The sequence below is a fragment of the Lagenorhynchus albirostris genome, chromosome 3 (genome assembly GCF_949774975.1).
Source record: "Lagenorhynchus albirostris chromosome 3, mLagAlb1.1, whole genome shotgun sequence".
Lineage (NCBI taxonomy): Eukaryota > Metazoa > Chordata > Mammalia > Artiodactyla > Delphinidae > Lagenorhynchus > Lagenorhynchus albirostris.
In genome coordinates this window covers 76001566-76021638 of record NC_083097.1, presented here as the reverse complement: position 1 = coordinate 76021638, position 20073 = coordinate 76001566, and the positions used below count along the sequence as shown (strand labels likewise).

Here is a 20073-nt window from a genome sequence, read left to right as displayed (position 1 = left end):
CCCAGCTGCAGATCGCATACAGCTTCCAGAGCGAGCACTTTCTTTTTCCCCAAGCATAGTCTCCTCTCAATTCCTTTGCTTTTCCTTCCTTTGCCAGAAAGTGGCCACCTGACCAGCCTTTCTCTGAACTCTGTTTAAACAGGTGCAATACCAAGAACTGAAACCAGATCCTTCCCATAGCCCATGTAAAAGGAAGAAAAACAATCTTGGCTAGCCAGCTCCCAGCACTGAGGAGACCAGCATCTGTTTGGGAAGATAAAAGGAAAAGCCTTCAGCCTGAGCCGCATTTCCTTTCTTTCTGTTTTTTATTTATTTTGCCATTTTACCATGATTGAGAGAATTTGTAAATAGTGTACAAAGGCATATGTCTTTGAAAATATACTTCCATTGTACAGAATCAATTTGATAAAGGTTTAGCTATTGCTGCGTGAAAGCCTTGTTAGCTGTGGATAATAACACATTGGAACAACAAATGTAAGAATGGTAACATTGGGAGATACACATTTCTCTAATTACAAGTGTAAGAACTAGAATATTAAATGCTCAGCTGTGCTCTGATTAAATCTACATAAAATGTAAATGTCAATTTGATTTTAAAGTTTTTTTTTAATGTGACTATTTTTTATCTAAAAAGTAATCCATTACGGTTTTCTATGTTTTATACATTTCAAAAGGGAGGAGGGATCCCAGAACCTAAATAATGGAACAGATGCATTACAACTTAACATAGATTCGGATCCTGATATTCATTCCTGTGCAAATTATTTAGATATGACTAGGCTGACTTTAAGCTAATGAGTGAAGGTATATTCACCTCCTCAAGAGAATCTTCCACACACTGAAATCCTACAAAGAAAATTTCCGAATCTTCTATCATTCCATCTAAAACCTTAAAATCTCTACAGGACTACACAAAAAAATACTGCCAGGTTTATAAATGATGATTGCCTATAAGGATTTTTATACCAATCACTATTAATTTGTGCCAAATTAGCAAATTAGCAACCCAGTTCAGTTGTCAAAAATCTAGCAAATTAAATCCACATTGCTTTTGGTGTCAGATTATGCCTCTGTGCATCTAAAAATATTTAATACTCAAGTGTTCTCACAGAAAAAAAAATGTATCTACTTTCTTATTAGGTTACTGAACTGCTTTAATATGCATATTATGATTTTTGTTATTAGTGTGAATTTTAACATAGAGGAGAATGCAGTGTGCTAAGTGATATGCCAGTGTTTCATTACATTCATTTATAGAAAATAAAATCATTCTTGAAAATATGAATGCATGAAAACCTATTTTGTAAAATAAACTGCTTATGGGGAGGGGGTTTGCCTTTGAAAATGTTTCACTACTTACCATAGCATCTATACTTAAAAATTGCATTCCCGACTCTCATGTAGTTTTTGTACCTAACTTCCTGGTATATCAAGGGAGTATACCTCTAGAGAGAGAGAATCTGGTGAGAATGTCTTACTTCCCTGACTTGGTAGGGGACTAAGCTTGGTTGAAATTGCTGCAGTGTTTTGCACTACTTTATTAACAATGGACTGGGATAGGGTGAAGGTGGGGGGTCATGCTGGAAAAATGTAGAAAAGCCAGAAGCGAGAAATATATATTTCACTCTATAGGAAGATTCTTTAAAAATAAATTTAATCTCATCAAAGTTGATTTTTAAAGTATTTTTATTTTAAAGCTATGTTGTTAAATACTGTTTCTTATGATAAAACTATTTTGATCTGTTTATACACTATGCTTGAAAGAATGTCAATTAAATTCCCTTTCTACAGAAAGGCTTTGACCTCAATATGCTCTATTTAGCGCATCATGTTTATAATGACATGCTTACATCCGCATACCATCATCGTTTAAGACAGACGTAATACTTCATGAAGTTGATGTTGCTACGGGAAGTTTACTGATGGAATAATTTGTTTGAAATAACTTTTGATTATACTTTGTGTGAGATTTGTGTTCTGTGCTGACATTGTCTACTCAAATGTCTACAAGCCTGATATTCTAACACCTCCGATGTACCTAGTGGATAGCAACCATTAACAGATGACTAATTTCTGTTTCATGCTATCAAATTTCAGATGTTTAGTTCAATGGTAAGGTTGACTATTCACTGCATTAAATAAAAAAATAATCTTTTCTAAAAATAATCAGTACTTTTTTTTTGGTCTCATATAAATAATATTTTACTTAAAGAAACCCAGGTTTGGTTTGGAAGAAAAAAGGCTTTCCCTGAAACCTTGTGTGCTGTATAAAACGCAGCACCTTGCAGGGGTGAGTATCCAGTGACACTCCTAGAGAAGTAAGAACTATCTTGAGGCATGAAAGTGATATTCAGGGGAAGCTTCGTTGCTTTTACAAACTACTGCACTCACAGACTGAAAACAAGAGACTGAATAATAGAACTTTAACCAGTTCTTTCTCCTTCTCACGAAGGCAAGATTTTGCCTTTTGAAAGCTGCTTAACTTAATTTGTTTCTGAGAGGTTTGTAAACACATAAATATTTTAAGATATCTTAAGAGACTGGAAGTCACTCTAACACCTATTTGGACTGCTATATACAGTAGTCATATGAACTACGAAATATATTCCTCAATATCCTTTACTGAGTAAATTCACTGAAGGTCATTCATTACCCAAACTACTATTATTGCCACTAATTGTGGTAATTTATAAGAAATGCATATTTAAAACTATTTCCATTTATAAAAAGAACATGGTAGTTCTTGTTTATTTTGGTGCTGGTTCCACAGACTCAAATTGATAGGTGCTGTCTGGATTCCAAATTAATTTTGAATCATTCTATACACTAGGATAATCTGAATCGAAAGATTCTTTAAGTGACTTTGCTCTGTGATATATTTATTGAGTACCAACTATATGACTTGCCCTGTCATAGGCAATGGTCAAACCAATGATAGCATATTAAAATCAAATCTGGAGTTAAAGTATAGTAAGAGCAAATTTTAATTGATGTTTCTGAAAGTATCTTTTATAGAATTTTATTGTGTTATTTAGAAGTGAAGAAAAATTTAGTAGTAAGTTCTCTTATCCAGGGACCATATTCCCATTTTGATCTCAATATCCAAATGTCTCTAAATGCTGAAAGGAATCTACTTCTGTATTAACAGGTCTTATTCAAAGGCTTTAATTTCAGTTTATACACTAAATATACCTAAATGTTTATTTTTGAGTTTTGTAATCAGCATTAAAAACAAATCAAAATATAAAAGGCAGTTGCTGTTCCAGAAATGCAAGTAAAGAGAGCCACCATTATACTTCTTGCAAAAGCCTGTTTATTATTAAATTAATGCTTAAATTCTGGGGCTTTAAATGTCAAGCGTGAGTGTGTGTGTGTATTTGTGTACAGATGCCTATTCATTTGTTTGATTAGTGTGTCTAGAATCAGCCTTTTCTAATTGCTTGGTCAAGTATGAATTAAAACCACATAAAAAATAATGAAAAGAATACTTACAATAGTGTCATTCCTTTGGATTATAACTCTCCTTCCCAGGATGACTGGTGTAACTCACTGAAAGAAAAAAATATAAAACATCCTTTTTTTCTGGTGAAACTGTTACCTCTTCTGCCTCAGTTTCTACATTTGTACAGTGGCAGTCACATCATGACTTATTCCAGCTGAATCGCTGAGATTTAAGAAATACCAAGGAAAATTTCTCATCATGTAAGAATATTATGCAGATAAAAACGCTTAAATGTCCAAAATAGGTCATATGCTATAGAAACTAACAACACTGTGAAAAGTTTGCAGGAATTTAATGTTTCTATCTGTGCTTTTCCAAAGGGATCTGGGGTTAAGAACCAAAAACCAAAAAAGGTCAGGGGAGATGAATCAAATAATTCAAATTGGTTTCAAATGAGTTTCAGTTTATTGGGCTATTCCTTCGCATTCTGAACTGGTAACAACAAAAAAAGTGTTCTGTTGCATGCACAAGCAGTATTTTTGTAGACAGGTTTTTTTTTTTTTTTTAATGTATATGATGGTTTTGTCTCCAAACGTCACTGAAAAATTATATGACTCCATTTTAAAAAACGGTAACGAAATGGCACTGCTCTTCTGCTCTACTCAATTAATGGTGTTACTAGATTAAGCTGAAAGCTCTATTTGTATTAAGAAAAACAGAAATAGGTAAGTAGCTGTGCCAAAGTTTTTGTCAGTTTGTAGCAAAAATAAAATTGCAACGTAATTCTCCCCTGCTGTAGATTCTTCAGTGGTCTTTCAAAAAGAGAAAAGGAATGACCAACCTGAGAGTCAATGAGCGAACCTACAAACCACCTCTCATTTTCTCGGGAATAAATAAATGCATCTGAGGAGACCTGGCTGAGTGAGGTTGTTACTGCTACTAGTGAGGCAAGATGGTAATATAGGCTTAGTTCCCCATTTTGGTCAAAGACAAGCTTCAAAATGACACGAGTCAACATGAGGCATTTTATTTTGCCAGAGTTCAAATGGTAAGTTAGGAAATGCTAACTGCATAGAGAAAGGTGCGCCCCTGGCCCCAACCACTTTTAATTGTCTCTTGATGACTGAAGACACATCTGAGACAACAGTCAAGAGTAATTACAAAGACAGCTGGACAACAGCAGAGAGGTGAGGGGGAAGGAGATGCCAAGATCTGTCCCAAGTTCAGAGATGTTCTTTTAATAAAGCTACTCAGAATACTGGAAACCTTAAAACTAAACTCTACATTATTTCCGCAAAACATTTTTCCTACAGTACTGATTATAACAATTACAAGTCAAAATCTGTGTATAACTTGTAATATTGAAACCATGGAAAACAATTTATTGATGTCAAGAACTAATAAACTCTGCAACCTTACACAATGGTATACCTACCCCTTCCCTTTGTCCTGGAACTCTTACAAAGTTCAGATTTCACTAACACAGAGACCTAGCAAACCGTAGGAAGGTCTCTGAAGCACATGGTAACCCACCCAGAAAAGTAAAATACTATGTACGTTTTTAGAAGTAGTTTTAAAACAGATCAATGTAGTATTCGGTCTTATTTGAAGTTGCTGAACATTACCTTTTAAATTTCCCTGTAGGATGAAAAAAAGCATTTTCAGATATAATAGATAAAAACTTCTGGGGGGATATCATGAAACATCCAGCATTTGATAATTTAACCGAGAATCAGGCATACTAACTCTTATAGGGTGGGTTACCAGGTACACACCATCCATTCTTCTGGCACTATGATGCTAATACAAAGAACACACATGTACTTGGATTTCTCAGTGACTGACAACAACACTGACAAGCAAGTGAGAAATCTACCCAAAAAGACACAGTGATGTGATACTCACCAGTGTACTGTAGTTATGATGTAGGTATCCAATGTATTTATATAAAACAATTGTTAAAATATTGTATTTTGAATTGTACTACTTAAAACAGTAACTTACAAGAAGCCATTTTCCTCACCTTCACAGAAGAGGTGCAAAATAATATGCTCTGGACAACAGTGGCAAGACACTTTCGCTCAGAATTCTCTCAGTAGACGACTGACTGCTTACATGTGAATTAATGCTGTAAATAGTAATATTTAGAAGGGAATTTTTTCCAGGTGTATTATAATAAAAGAAAACAATTCTCAATTTAATCACACAGTAGTGAACTTCCTTTAAAGGAATTTAAGATACAGCCTTTGATAAATGTAGTCATCATTTAATCTTACAGTTTCTCCCTGATTTGGGGTGTTGAATCTAGAAAAAAAAAAATCAGAACAAGTAATTCTTCAGGTTCCCTGAAAGCTTCTAAAATCAGAAAAGGCTAATAGTGAAGATATGGTATCATGACTCCACAAGGTGTCTACATGAAGTTTAAACTTTAGCAATTTAGGAATCCTACTAAACAGTAATGACCCCACCCAATATGGTAGGGCACTGCTTTGAAGAGGCTTAAACAGAAGACAGAAGCAGCGTTATCAGTAAAATAAGCCAGATTTACTTTCAAAGGAAGGGCATATAGTCCAAGAGTATTATTTGAGATCTGCATTAGATGATACTAGGCTTAATTACATCCTTACCTTGAAGAAAAATGGCATATTTTAAAAATGCACTTTATATTTTAAAAAGTCCAGTAGATGCCAGTTTAAATAAGACAACTTTAGAAAAATTTCAAAACTGATTCTTATTTATATTAGGAGCATTACTTTAAAAAATAAATTGGCTACTGGTGTTATACACAAATATAAATCATGTTGCAGAGAAACTTGGAGAAGTGAAAAACAAATACTCAAAATTCTATCAGAAATACACCACTATTAGCAATGGATTTGCTTACAATCTTTTCCCCTCTGTAATTTTACTTAGATAAAATAATTTTTAATTACATTTAAATAGTTTCTATTTTTTAAAAAGGACTAAAATTAATCCAGGAAAAAGGAATTAAGGGAACAAGTTCAACCCCTTTTTATAAATGGCTTTCAACCTCTCTTTAAGTCTATTTCCTCCAATAACATGACTGAGTATGAACTTAAAAGTATTTTGAAAAAAAGAGTAAAAGAACTAAAATCATGGGAAAACAAGACATGAGAAATCTAGATTTGCATCACTTTTAAGAAAGGACTGAATATCACTAGTTGAAATAGCCTATTTCTGATGATACCATTAAAACTGGTATTTTTATTCTTTATTTTGAGTGAATTTTAACTAAAAGAATCTTCCACCAAACACTTATCTTGACCCTTGGTTTACTGAACATTGTTCAAAATTTTCAAAGACAGTTTGTTCCTGAGATGAGGAGATCTGTCTGCCATTTTTCTGATTTTATACCTTCACTACCTCCTCAGTATATTAAACAGCATCTAGAAATCTTTACCCTCTTTAAACCACAATGATTCCTAACCATTTTCCCTCATCCCTTTGCCAAGTTTTCATCTTTACAATTCTGCTTTTAAGTTTTCATGGAAAGCTCTTTAAAATGCATATTTTAACACCACATATTACTTACTGCTCTATAATTTTGTCTGTTATAAAATAGAAACAATGCAAAGTAGAAAAAAATGCATCTTCAGGATGAAGTCAGATAACCAAGATATATATTCCTTAAAACCAAAACAAAAAGCTATTACAAATCAAACCATTCTGGTCATTAGAAAAATTTATCAGTGTCATGACATAAACCATGGCTGACCTAACCTTTAAGTTGAGAAGTACTGACAACAAACTAAATTCTTTTTATCTGTCACCACTTTAAGATTAATGATTTTTTCAACATGACTATTTCATCTGAGGACAGAAGAATGGAAAATCATTGGAAATTTTAGTTCATCTCTTATTAAGATAAATGATAGTATAATAGGTGTAAATTCAAAGCTGGATTCCAGACTTTCAGTTCAGTGCAATTTACCTGCTGGAAGTGCTAAGCACATTTTTAAAAAATTCCACTCTTTGGTAGAAATAAATCTTACATTCCAACGTAGTCATTCTCTATTAATGTTTAACACCCATTATGCATTAATGTTCACTTGATCTAATTTAGATAGTTTTGAAAGGAAGAGGATTAGATTTACCAAATCTGGGTTCAACTGTCTGAAAAGATTTGGGGACCACAGTAAAAAGACAAAAATTTGGAGAAAATGTTTCATCTTTAACTGGAGACAGCTCTTTATAGATGCTTGAATAAGGAAATTAATTTTTTTGGTCTATGTTAAGGGTAATACTACATATTACAAATTAAATACATAAAAATAACATTATATACTTATCTTATTAGGAATATTATTTTTATATAACTAATCACTGGTTACACTTTGTTGATTTAATACTGTTGGATCTTAATTCAGCAAGTAGTTTAAAAACAGAATAATTCACTATATTTGTTCTAAAAAAGAAAAAAATATATATATATTCAACAGTACAAATACAATATTACAAAAAAAATCAATCACTTGTGTCTAGTGCTAAGGGTTATATTTCAAGATTACAAAAATATACAGTGTAAGTGTATTTGAACTATATGCCTACACCAAAAAACAAACAAAACCCAAACCATATGGTAATGAATTCAAATACATAAAATATTAGAAAATATTTTGTACATCAAATATAAATACAAAATGTAATTTTGATTAACACAAAAGTACTAATTAGCAAATTCCTCTGTGATAAAAAGTTAATCACTTGGATTTGTGATTGGAAAATGTTCTTTTTAAAATAATTTAATATAATGTTCCCCACCCCCAGCAATTCACGTAAATACATGTGTCTAAGAAAGAAAGTTGCTTGGTACTTTCATAAACTGGGAAGCATGAGTTAAAGTATAACATTTTGGATGTTCTCAAAGATTAGCATTTACTTAAGAGAGAAAACTTTTTTGACTGTCTAACAATCAATAATGTTAAAACTATCTTGTTTGTTTCCTCTGAAAAGGTCTTCTTTTAGTGCGATTTGCAGTACTCTAAAAGATGTATGCTTAAAACCTAAAAAAACAATACCACAACCTTTTCTAATTAACTTATAGTCTAATAATCTCTGATTCTGTATCAGAGCAAATAACCACCAAAGTACATCATCCTACCATAATTCATCTTAACCTACAAGGTGAATTTTTTGATAACATAATTTGATTTATAAGAAATAGTTAACTATTCCATGTCTTCAGTTTTGACATCACCAGGCACAGCGTAATTCCAAAAATGCCATCACTGACCTTTCTAACTCAATCCACATTTGTTATAAAAACAATTATCATTCTGAATTTTGCAAGCTCCACGTCAGCAAGAGGTGCGACTGGTGTGGAAGCTACGTGATAAACGCCTGAGGGAAAGAGTGCCTCATGTCACTCAAAAATGACCCCTTTCTACTGATTAAGGGGCAACAGTGACAGGCTCTCATCAAGTTCATCACTTAACTGGAAAGGTGTGTAAATGCATATGGATTGCACATTCCATCAAAAATTTTCTCCTGTGAAGGTATTAATTTAACTTTCTATAACAGAATAAGCAAAAATGGCAAACATTTCCTAGTGTTTATATAAAGGATCCTAGCATTAATGCATTTATCTAGGAATGAGTACTGGGGTTCACTAAGATTGCAAAAGCACACACCACACTCTATTCACTCTAAAACTGCTAGTCACACTGATCAAATGATTAAACTATCAAACCCTTCACATTTAAAATGAAACGAGAACACCAATTATTACTGTAAATTTAAGAAACACCCAACTGAAATTAATTTTCTTCAACAGCCTATACAGAAGACAATAAAACTAGACTTACCTTCCTAGAATGTAAGATTTTCCTCTTTTACTGTAGTCAGCCCGTCAAGCATACCACCTGGTACATAATAGGTGTTCAAGAAACGATGAATTCAAAACACTGATTAATTTAGCATTTAATTTATATGAGGACAAATGTTTTTCTGGTTATCTTGGACTTAATGAAATGACAAAAATTGTATATACTTGGACCACTTTATTATGTGTAGGGAAATTAAGAACTAGTAAGCTCGAAAACTTCATAGAGACCCTTCCTAAAAAGCTGCCAGGAAACGTTCTAAAATCTTTTATATTCCAAATGTTTGTGGGGATTACGCATGGAGAAAGCTGAATCTTAACAGCTCAGAAATCTCCTTCCAAGCTTTATTTTCTATTGTAATAAGGGCTTTCATAGGCCTTTTTTTTTCTTTTTAAAAAAAAAAAACAACTCCATTGAACTATGATATGAAATCTGGCAGAGTACAATGATAAATAGCATTACTCAGCCTTCGCTTCTCTTCAGTGGCTGCAACTTTGAGATGCCTACAGCTAAAATGCCAGGGGTCAGAAAGTCTATGAATTTTATCTATTAAAATTTCCCCTTTCTCTACATCTAAAATAAATTTGAGGCAATTATTATGTTTTCTAAAATAAAACATAAGTAATATGGGAAATAAAGTTTCTTATTGCAGGTTTAAATTCATATATATTTATTGGTATTTTTAACTAGGCCACAAAGCAGTAATCTGTTTGCCAAGTTATACTTTTGAAGAAGTACAAACTGCAATGACACCTTCTTGAGGTAGAGACTTCAATGGCATTTGAGTGTTTAATATTTCATGTCAGCATGGTTTGTAGAAATTGGCAGACAGAACAGTTATGAATTATTAATACTAATTGCAACTAAATGAATATTTCTTGCGAACATTTAATTTAGAAAACTACTTTTTCTTAGCAGTTAATTATCTACTTTTTCTTAGCAGTTAATTATCTCATTAACTTAGAATTATTAGCAACTTAAGAAATTACTATCTAAATGATTCGTTATAACTAAAAAGAGGAGTTAAGAATGCAAAAGGAAGTAACATTTATTAAGTGCCATATAGGGTGAATGGCTAATAACTTAATTCTATCATGACCAAGATACCTGGTGTTATTTCCACTTGACAGGTAAGAAAACCAAAGCTAGAAAGAAACCTGCTTTGTAATTCAGTTAGTAAGAAATTACACAAGGATTTGAAACTATATCTGTTTGATGTCAAAGTCTATGTTTTTATTAGTTTACCAAGCAAATGTTATTCCACATGCCTTCACAAGTGACGTAAAGTGGCTACTCTTTGGAATAAAAATGTTCCTACACATCATCTGGGGAAGCACTTTACTCTCTATGAGCATTATAACGTTCCTTAGTCATGTTTTCTCTGATATTTTGGCAACTAACAATAAACATCAAAAGAGAGTTGTATGATGTCACATTTGAAGGCTAACTAGAAACAGCTAATACTTCTTACAGTATGTGTAAAAAATTACTGATTTAAAAATGTAGGAAAAAAACTTGACTTTTATTTAGAGCTGATAAAGTAATGTAGCAATTTTTAGTTTAGACTGTAAACCCAGTAATAAGACTCTCAGCATTTGTATCCTGCTAAAAGATCTATTTCCAAAATAAAACTAAAGTGTGCTTCTTTAGCAGATTAATTGCTGTGAGATCATCACTTAAGTTACATAAAATCGAAATGGAAGTTCTAATGTTTCTTTTCCAGCTGTATCACAATGTAACTTATTCCCACTAGTAAAGCAACTCCAGTTTCAAAAGTAATTATTATCCATATCCTTTCTTTTAGTTTTACTACAAATTACTATTAGGAAAAACTGCAAATTGAAATGTTACTACTCTGTAAATACATACCGTACATTAAGATTTTAGATAATCTCAAATTCTTTACTTTGTTGCCATTTATAATCTTAATATTTAATAAAACATTATGAAGCAAAATGTTTTCGCTTACAGAACAGTGGTTACATGGAGTAGAAATACACTTTCTATAGGAACTGCTAAAATAAAATAGATCAAGGGATCAAACTATTAGCACATTTACTAAATTTAAAAACCAAAAGAATATATTATTGTGAATTTTGAAATGTTTATTTTAGAAACACGTAAAACTGAGTATTTTATTCCAACAGCCTACAGAGAAGAAACAGGGAGCTACATGTTTATAGGTGCACATTTGCATGAATATTCTTGCCATGATGCTAAGACCCAGAACACCTAGAAGAGAGGACATTACATTTTGATTTGAAAAAATATTTAAATTAAAAAATTTTACATGTACAATATAAATAAATAATACTTTTAGAACAAAAAATAATAAAGACTAATAAATGCAATGTGTATCAAACAAAACTATTTTTTACTTTTGAGTTAAGTCCTACACACTGGAAAAAGAAGCCTATACTATGCTTTGGATAAGTTCTTTAAGTGCTTTAAAGATTTAGCAAGGCTGCAAATTCTGTCAATAAATAAATGAAATTATTTATTGTTTATAAGCTATGAAGTCCATAATAAATGACAAAGCAAGCTGAGCAGGTTTAGAAAGCTGACCCATATTTTCTGTTATCATCATGAAAACTCAGTGACCGACCGACACATCATTTCCAATGTCACCAATAAGGCCTCAGTGTGTACTCCAGGACACGCTTTTAAATTCTCAGGGAGTTCCTTAAGAATATTTGGGAGTTTCTGCAATGTCTTTATATTTCTAGCATAAAGATCCAATAACCAGTCAGTACGAGCACTAGTGGTTTCCTTATAATTCTGACAAACTATAAGCAGGTCATTTAGATGAGTTAATCCTCTGAAAGCTAAGAAGAGCTCTGAAGACAAACCAAAAACTGAACAAAAATTTAGCAACATCCTACTAAGTAAAAATGAGCCAAATTCAAGTTGCTGGTGGTAAAAATGTTTCTCTGCTTGTGCATGAAAGTTCTCCACTGTATCTTCTATTTTTGTGATAGCAAATAGTTCTTCCTTGACTTGAGATGATACCACATAATCCAAGGGCAATTCCCCCTTAGAGTTCCTCTGCTGCAGAAGCACTGGGCCTGTGAAAAAGAACATGCAAAACGTTAAGAGTTAAACATTCTTATTTTGGCAGTGTAACAGCCATTTTCTCTCTCCTTTTTTCCCCAAAGCATCCAGGGCTCACTTTACAGTCATATTTTGTAGTAATTCATATTGACATAATTAACTGGTTCTATATACTAACTAATAAAGGTGCGTTAGAAAAAAATAATCTAGTCAATTGCCTAATCAGGTTTGCCTAAAAGCACATGCCTTAGTTCAATAAATAACATATATGGTTATAAATTAAAAAAAAAAACTTTGATAAAACTTTATAAGTTGCCATCTTCAAATAAGAATATCAGTGTTCCTGGAGAAAATTAAAAAAAAATACATTTATCTTAAATTCTGTATAAGAGCCTTAAAGGTATTTCATAATATCACCAAGCGGAAAAAGTACTGACCCCTTCCATTGCTAACAGGCAATGGTAGCAGTGCAGAATGCAAAACTTTGCCCAGACACAGAACACGTTTTTCATTATCCTTGCTTATGTTCAATTTTTAATATGGGTAACTGATTCACAAAAAGTAAATATTAACTGCTCTGGGAAAAACTCAGATTTCATCCATCTATGCTAGCTACACCCATCTAACCATCTACTAAGAAAGTTTTGAATATACAGTTTATCCCCTGGGTAGTTAAGGATGATATGAGAGGGGCAAAATAACAATGACTCAGTATTTGGTCACACAGCAAAGTACAGGAGTACTTCGCACCTCTGCCAGTCAAGTCCTATAATTATTTATGTACTTTGCCATAAAAATGTTACAAGGGATATAAAAGTTTGAGTACTAGCAGACATAATCAGAAGATTCTACCATACAACACAGATCTTATTGTCAGAGATTACAGATCATAGCTGCTAAAACTCTTAATGATGAATCTGATGAGACACATGTAGTGGCCTAGATATAAAATGTAATTAATGTAAAAGATCAACCAGTAATGACATATGATTAATGTATAATTTACGGAAAACATTCTAAATCAAAATTAGATCTGTTTTCATTATGTTGATATTTCAAAAAAATGTTTCAAGTTATTCCTGTTTAAAAGAGAAAATACAACAAAATTATGAACACAAGATACCAAGAGTAAACAAAGGTTTTAGAAACATAATTTAAATTATTGCTCTCAATACTGAGCGACTCACAATGAAGAGATAATATAGTTTCTACAATGATGGTGTCAAACCATTTGACAGGTCCAAACTCAGATTATACCTAAGGCAAAGAGAAATCTGTATGATTGCTGAAGGACCTTGATAAATGCAAATACAAGTAGATTTCCTCTCTTGGGACAAAGAACTCATCAATTTACTATTCTTCACCAGAGGTCCTAAAACAATTCACATTGGTTAGTATAATGTCTTCTTCTTCTGAAAAGTTAGACTTAATACCTTAATACAATAATAGCTTTTACATCACTTAGACCAATTGAAGCAAAGCCAAATATTGGCTTGGAATGTCACATACATAGTTAAGTAGAAAACTAAAACACTTAGGAGATATAACAGTATGGTTTTGTAAACATATAATACTAAAAAAAGTATAAAAACTGAAAAATACATCGATTATGAAATGGTATAAGTAAAACAGACACACTGAGGCCTTTAGGGGGCAGGAGAAGACTATAAATAACCAAACATGTTAAACTACCATGATATAGAGCCTTCCTCAGATAGATGACAGATAGATATAGATATATAGTAAAGAGATAGCTAAGGAAAATATGCTGTTTATTTTCATGCAGAATCAAATAGCTTTAATGACTGGATAAATAGTACAACAGTATTTTTAGTACAAATAAAAGTAATAGGAAATTTATACAAATCTTTGTGTATTATAAGCTAGTCATCACTTTGTTTTTCCTTTTAAAACGCAAATTAGTTTTGAACACTTTGATATAAAATTTATATTATTCAGTTCAGATATAAGAAGAATATCACTGAGTTAGGGAGTGGAAAAAAGGGTTCTGAAAGCAGAGATCAGATAAGAAATCAGCAGAAAAAGCAGTAGATGAATATTAAGCTCAAGTTACTTCCATCACATACCCTCTACACAACAGTTATTATCATCTGGAAGTCCTCCTACTTAACTTATTGACTACAAAATGTGAATGAAGAAAAGATATTATTCTAGGATGTCTTTTTTGTAGTCTATAAAGAAAAGACTCATTAAAGAAAAGAATAATCGTTAGCAGTTATATATAGGAAATGAAACAAGAATGAAAAACCCAAGTACTCACAATTGAACATTTACATCCATTTATTAATAAGCTTTCAGAAATGGCTGGTTTACAGACATTACACACTTTAAGTAAAAGGATTAATAGTAAAAACCAACACACTCAATTCAAAATACACTCTCATAACAAAGGTAAAAAGGCTTAATAATACAATAAATAAATACATTTTATGAAAAGGTTTTTATCCTCAGTAAATAAAAGGTGCTTACATTCTAGCAGACTTTTCATCTTTACTTTTTCATTAAAATGTAATAAAGGCATCTTTCCTTATAGAGCTTAAAATATAAAATACTTTCTACCTCTGAGGGATTCATCAAAAAACTGGATAATTTATCATAACCCGTTTAGCATAAATGCACTCACCCCCATGCTGGAGTAGCAGCTTGCCAATTTCTACATGTCCGTTTGACAGTGCATCATGCAAAGGAGTCACCCCGTCCACTTGAGTGAGCAGATCTACCTCTGGACAACGTTGCAAAATTTCCTGGACACATACTGTGTTGCCATAGTTACAGGCTTCATGCAAAGGCGTCCAGCCAGCATTGTCTAAATTAGAAATCAAGGCAAATTTTAAAACGGCAAAAGTAGGACTTTGGTAGTGAAGTATTGATATTTTACTTCCCTTCTCAGTGTGACTTTCTAAGTGCCTCATATACAAATAGAACTCTTTGATAAAAATGCCTAGGGTGTAATCATATTTCTAATTGTAAAAAATAAATTAAAAACTTTTAAAATATTGATGTTGGGATCTGATCAAAATATAGATGTCAAAAAATGGTTGTGCACTATTATACATCAATATGTGATGAATTTCTTGGTTTTGCTACTAGCAATACTTTAAAGATATGTTAGGTAAATATACTTAAATGATTTTTCTTAATGTTGAAATTAAACTATTTAATATCACAAATATTAAGACATTGAATTAGACAACAAAGATTTAGAACTTACCTTTAACATTGATGTCTATTCCTGGCATAGAGAGAAGAAGAATCAATTTCTCCACTTGGTTATTTATGCAAGCCCTATGGAGGGCTGTTTCTCCTGCCATAAAAAATTAATAGATTATTCCAGAGAAGACAAGATATCAACTAAAGAAAATAATCAAAGGGCATGAACTAGGAGATCTGGCCCCATGCCAGAAAATTATTTATTGAGTTTTCCTTTTGACTGGTTTAAACATCTCTCACATTAAAAAAAAGAGGGGGGAGGGAACCCCACCAATCCATAGAGCCTCTCTGTTCTATCAGCAATTCAGCAATGAAATTCTACTAAAGGTTTAATATAGGCATTGTCTCCCCCTAGTTCAAGGTTTGAAGTTTCAATCCTGCTATAAAACCCTCAAATGATCAGAGAACACCAAATATACTGGGTTTTGCAGCAATAAAAGTTTAAAGTGCAATTGCCCTCTCTTAAATTTATTCATGAACCTACGTTAAATGTATGGCTCTTTTTTATACAGCATTTATAGCTTAATTCAAATGAATGTTTCTGGCTAAGCATGAGTGCCTCTACACACTCAAGTGTAATTCAGAACTTCAAATCCATTAACAGATGGTTTGCTGCTTCTCAATAGGCTGTCTGGCTTGGCTACAGCAGCACAGAGAAGGAGAAATGGGGGAATCTTAATATAAACACACACACACGCACACGCACATGCACACACACGAAAAAAATCCCTAGTACCATTTAAAGCTGAACAAGAATGACAAATAGAATGGCAAAGTCTTTTCTAGGAGGGGTGCAGTTAGTGCCTGCTGCCTAAAATTGACTACACCCCTCTCTGCTGTAAGCAAGATTAATAAGATATAAGTGATAATTTGATGTAAGGGGAATTTAAAAAAACATAATAACTGCTTTGAAAACAAATGAAATACATATTGAATCAAACTTTCTTGCTATAAAATACTAAGTAGCACATTTTTCCAGTGTTCAGTTTTACAGATTATCTCTGTAACTTCTACCAAAACATTTCTTTAACAAGCATTGAAAAGCTTTCGAAGTTTTTCTCTACTATTTCTCAATTCTCTTCCTCCCTCCAGTTCCTTCTGCTGTTCAGCTTAAAGCCATTCATATTCATTTTACTTTCTGACACAATAAACAAAGAAAAAGGACACTGTTTTGTGACGTTAATATCTGAGTTCACATTTAATACATTTTTCATATTTTGAGCCAAACGGGCAGTTATTTTGAATTTGTGATATGCTATTATGAACTCATCTCATGTTGAAAGATGATGAAAGCTTGGTGCCATAATGATAATATTTGTATTAAAAACACGATATAGCTCATAAACAAGAGACTTGGCAATTTACTTTGGCCAGATACAGACTCTTGGTAGTAATTTATAATTTTGAGTTAAGGGGTACCTAAGTAAAAGAAGTGCCGGAGTGAATTATTACAACGCTATTCTTGTTACTCCATCCCTTTAGGTACTTAGGTTCCAGTATAGTTAGAACCAAAAGCCAAGCACATTTCATAGTCTGGGCTCAATGCCTGGAAGAAAAGAGTCCATATGCTTAACACAGCTATAACATAGCCTACTTCTCATTCTTTGTTCACAAAACGTCTAGGACTGAAAGAGATGAAGACTGAATTATACTTTCAAATCACAAGACACTGATCCTAAGCAGCACAGGTTGAGGTGGAATAGAAAAGTAAGGCAGGCAAGTCTGGAATGAGCTCAACATGAGTTACACAGTGTTTAATATTTGAAAAGGCAGGTGGAGAAAAGAAGGGAGGAATACTCTATTACACCAGGTATTAAACACTTTTTTTTTTTTTGGTATAAATGCCAGTTCACAAAAATAATATGCTCTCCAGGAAGGTATTTCCTGGACCTAGTCCAATATTTAAGTTCAAGCATTCATCAGGGCCAGTGTGTAAAACTTGCAAATACTGACTATAACCACGAAAAGTTCCTAGCATAAATTAATTTAGATACTTGGAATACCTTTTAAATTAGTCTTGTGAAAATTTATCTTTGTAACCAAAGAGGGGCAATTCTCCTTGGAACACGACAATTCTCCTTCTGACTTCTTTTTCAATCTTTTTAATGATGAGGAACATTTAGCAAGATTCAGCTCTCTGAAAAGAAAGTAAGACATAATGAAAGCTTGTTTTTCACCAAGGCGTAGAAGCACAAATTATATGGTGAGTTAAAAAAAAAAAAATCTAGCCTTCTTTTAATTTAAACCCCCTTATTCATTCAAATCTTTACTGCTTTCTATTTTTATATTTATTTCAACTGTACAGAAACAAATTTTATGCATTAATTTTCATTTTATTACCCTTGCACCCCCCAAAGGCCACCAAAAAGTTTATGAATATTGAATGTCCAGTAAAGCAGACGAGACCAAGTAAACCATATTTGGCAGAGAGACTAAAGCAAACTGCTAAGATCAAAATGCAGGCCCCTACTCCCTATTCCTATGTTCATATTCTAATCCTATCCTCTTCTTCCTAAAAAGATTTCAGGTTTTCTGAATTTTATATAGCATACTTTTAGAGGAGGTTTCTCATTTGGGGAAAGCTATTGTAACAACTCAGAGTATCTCACATGGCGATGCATTCTGAAATCCCATCTATATTATATACAAGTAGTACTTTAAAAATCACAAGGCAAAAATTGTGTGGAACAATAATTTGATGAAGAGTTTTATTTCTTTTGAAAAAGACTTAATAGAAAGTGTGTACCTTGAATTAAAGAAAGTGAAAATGTTGATCATGTGCATTTATAGGTATAAAACTGAGTTTTCTGCTATCAGTATAATTCAGACAACATCTCAGATAAAGATACAGTTCAAGAAATGCCTAAGAAGAAGAGCTGTACTCGAAAACAAAGCATAGCTGGTATATAAGCATCACTTACGGTAACTCTGGCAGCCCTTCCACTTGTTTCTGTTTAGCACCATTCAGCATAATTAAAGCCCTCTGAGATTCAAAGCAAGGCCGCTGTCCTATTTTCTTTGGTATCTGCATCTTTCCAGTCCCATGCACACCAGTTTTCCCCAAAGCTGGCAAATAGGAATATACCTGTTGCAAAATAATATTATATTGTTTTCTCAACTACAAAAACCTGGAAACAGTAAAAAGAAAATACTTGATTCATTTCACCATTAAATTTAGTTATAATTTCTTGGTTTCATCACTATGGTTGCCACCCTATCTCATATGAACATGCTAAAATATTAAGAAAGCTGCTAGTTCCATGTCATTAAGTCAATATGACATACACAAGAAAAATGACCTCTTCAAAATAATTGTTTTTTTGAATTCAAATTTGACACTCATTTAGGAAAGTTCTTTTGATGAGTCTTATGCCCAACTTGTTATAATTAGCCTATTTTTAGTATTTATGGTTTAAGTACAACTGGTATTTTGTCATTTCCATTTTGGTAATGTCTTCCTTCAACAGAAAAGAAGTCTGGAATAAACAGAATGAGGAGCGCAAAAGTCACTGAAGACAAGGATTGTTGCAAACAGTATTTGCCCAATCTGACCAATTATTAACAAGCATATTTCTCATTTGTTGAAGAAACTGATGGAGATATTAGGTATCAATAATAGCTAAAGATAGCCAAGATAAAACTGGAAAACCTTGGATCAAATCAAGTTTATATGTGTATATACATAGGATAACTGGAATAACCTTTGGCATCATTTGCAAATTTTGCTTTTTAAATACCATTAAATACTATGTAGAATGTTTCTGGATCAAGGTCTTTCCAAAATAATAATCTTACATACTGTGGCAAGTGATATAAAGATTCCTGTATAATTTTTCTGTTACCAATTCTTCATTACTCTCAAGTAATTAAAATTTCTATTCACTAATTATTCCATTTTGAGGAAGAAAACGACCTGCTTATATGTTTGAAAGATTTATGATTAATATGCTCTGTCCAATTATTAGAATAACTAAGAATATTTAAAAATAGAATTTATAAACTTACTTCTTAAAAATTAAAAGAACTAAAATAGAGTGGTGCTTACCATTTTCTGAAGAGAGAGTGGCTCAGAAGAAATACTAATGGAACTCTGTAAACACAACTTTTTAAAGACTGCCTCTGCAACAAACATTTGAAGCCAGGAAGAGGAAAAGGAACAAATAAAAATCTCTAATTCCTGTGAAGAAAAGTCTGTAGAAAACAAGAGAAGTAAATATAGTTATTGCTACACCTTATAAAATTTCTTTCTACAGACAATTTCTTTCATGGACTTTATTCATTCAGATGATGATTCCTATACCAGTAAGATTCACATAATTTTAAACCACAAAAAATAGATAATATTCCTATTCCTTGCCCTTCAAGAGAAAATTCTTATGGCACATGTTCTCACATTTGAAACAATCACTACTTTTTATTATTTTAAATAAAAGGCTTGAAATTTTATATATACGTATATATACATACATGAATGGATAGATGATATATGAATAGATAGACAGACAT

The 20073-nt window shown here is 32.4% G+C and overlaps 2 protein-coding genes across 11 annotated transcripts in view; one reads left to right on the top strand and one right to left on the bottom strand.

Moving 5' to 3' along the window:
• The window catches only part of MCTP1 (multiple C2 and transmembrane domain containing 1), a 539066-nt gene extending 535612 nt beyond the window's left edge, over positions 1-3454 (top strand). For all 7 annotated transcript variants that reach the window (XM_060143283.1, XM_060143285.1, XM_060143282.1 and 4 more), the window contains one exon: positions 143-3454. In XM_060143283.1, the coding sequence (XP_059999266.1) occupies positions 143-214 (72 nt within the window). In that variant the 3' untranslated portion in view covers positions 215-3454. The remainder of the gene's footprint in view (positions 1-142) is intronic.
• Positions 3455-11369: 7915 nt separating this feature from the next.
• SLF1 (SMC5-SMC6 complex localization factor 1) overlaps positions 11370-20073 on the bottom strand; it is a 66255-nt gene continuing 57551 nt past the window's right edge. For all 4 annotated transcript variants that reach the window (XM_060146162.1, XM_060146161.1, XM_060146163.1 and 1 more), the window contains 6 exons: positions 19613-19758; positions 18489-18652; positions 17571-17704; positions 15569-15661; positions 14981-15163; positions 11370-12350 (listed from right to left, as the gene is read on the bottom strand). In XM_060146162.1, the coding sequence (XP_060002145.1) occupies positions 11869-12350; positions 14981-15163; positions 15569-15661; positions 17571-17704; positions 18489-18652; positions 19613-19758 (1202 nt within the window). In that variant the 3' untranslated portion in view covers positions 11370-11868. The remainder of the gene's footprint in view (positions 12351-14980; positions 15164-15568; positions 15662-17570; positions 17705-18488; positions 18653-19612; positions 19759-20073) is intronic.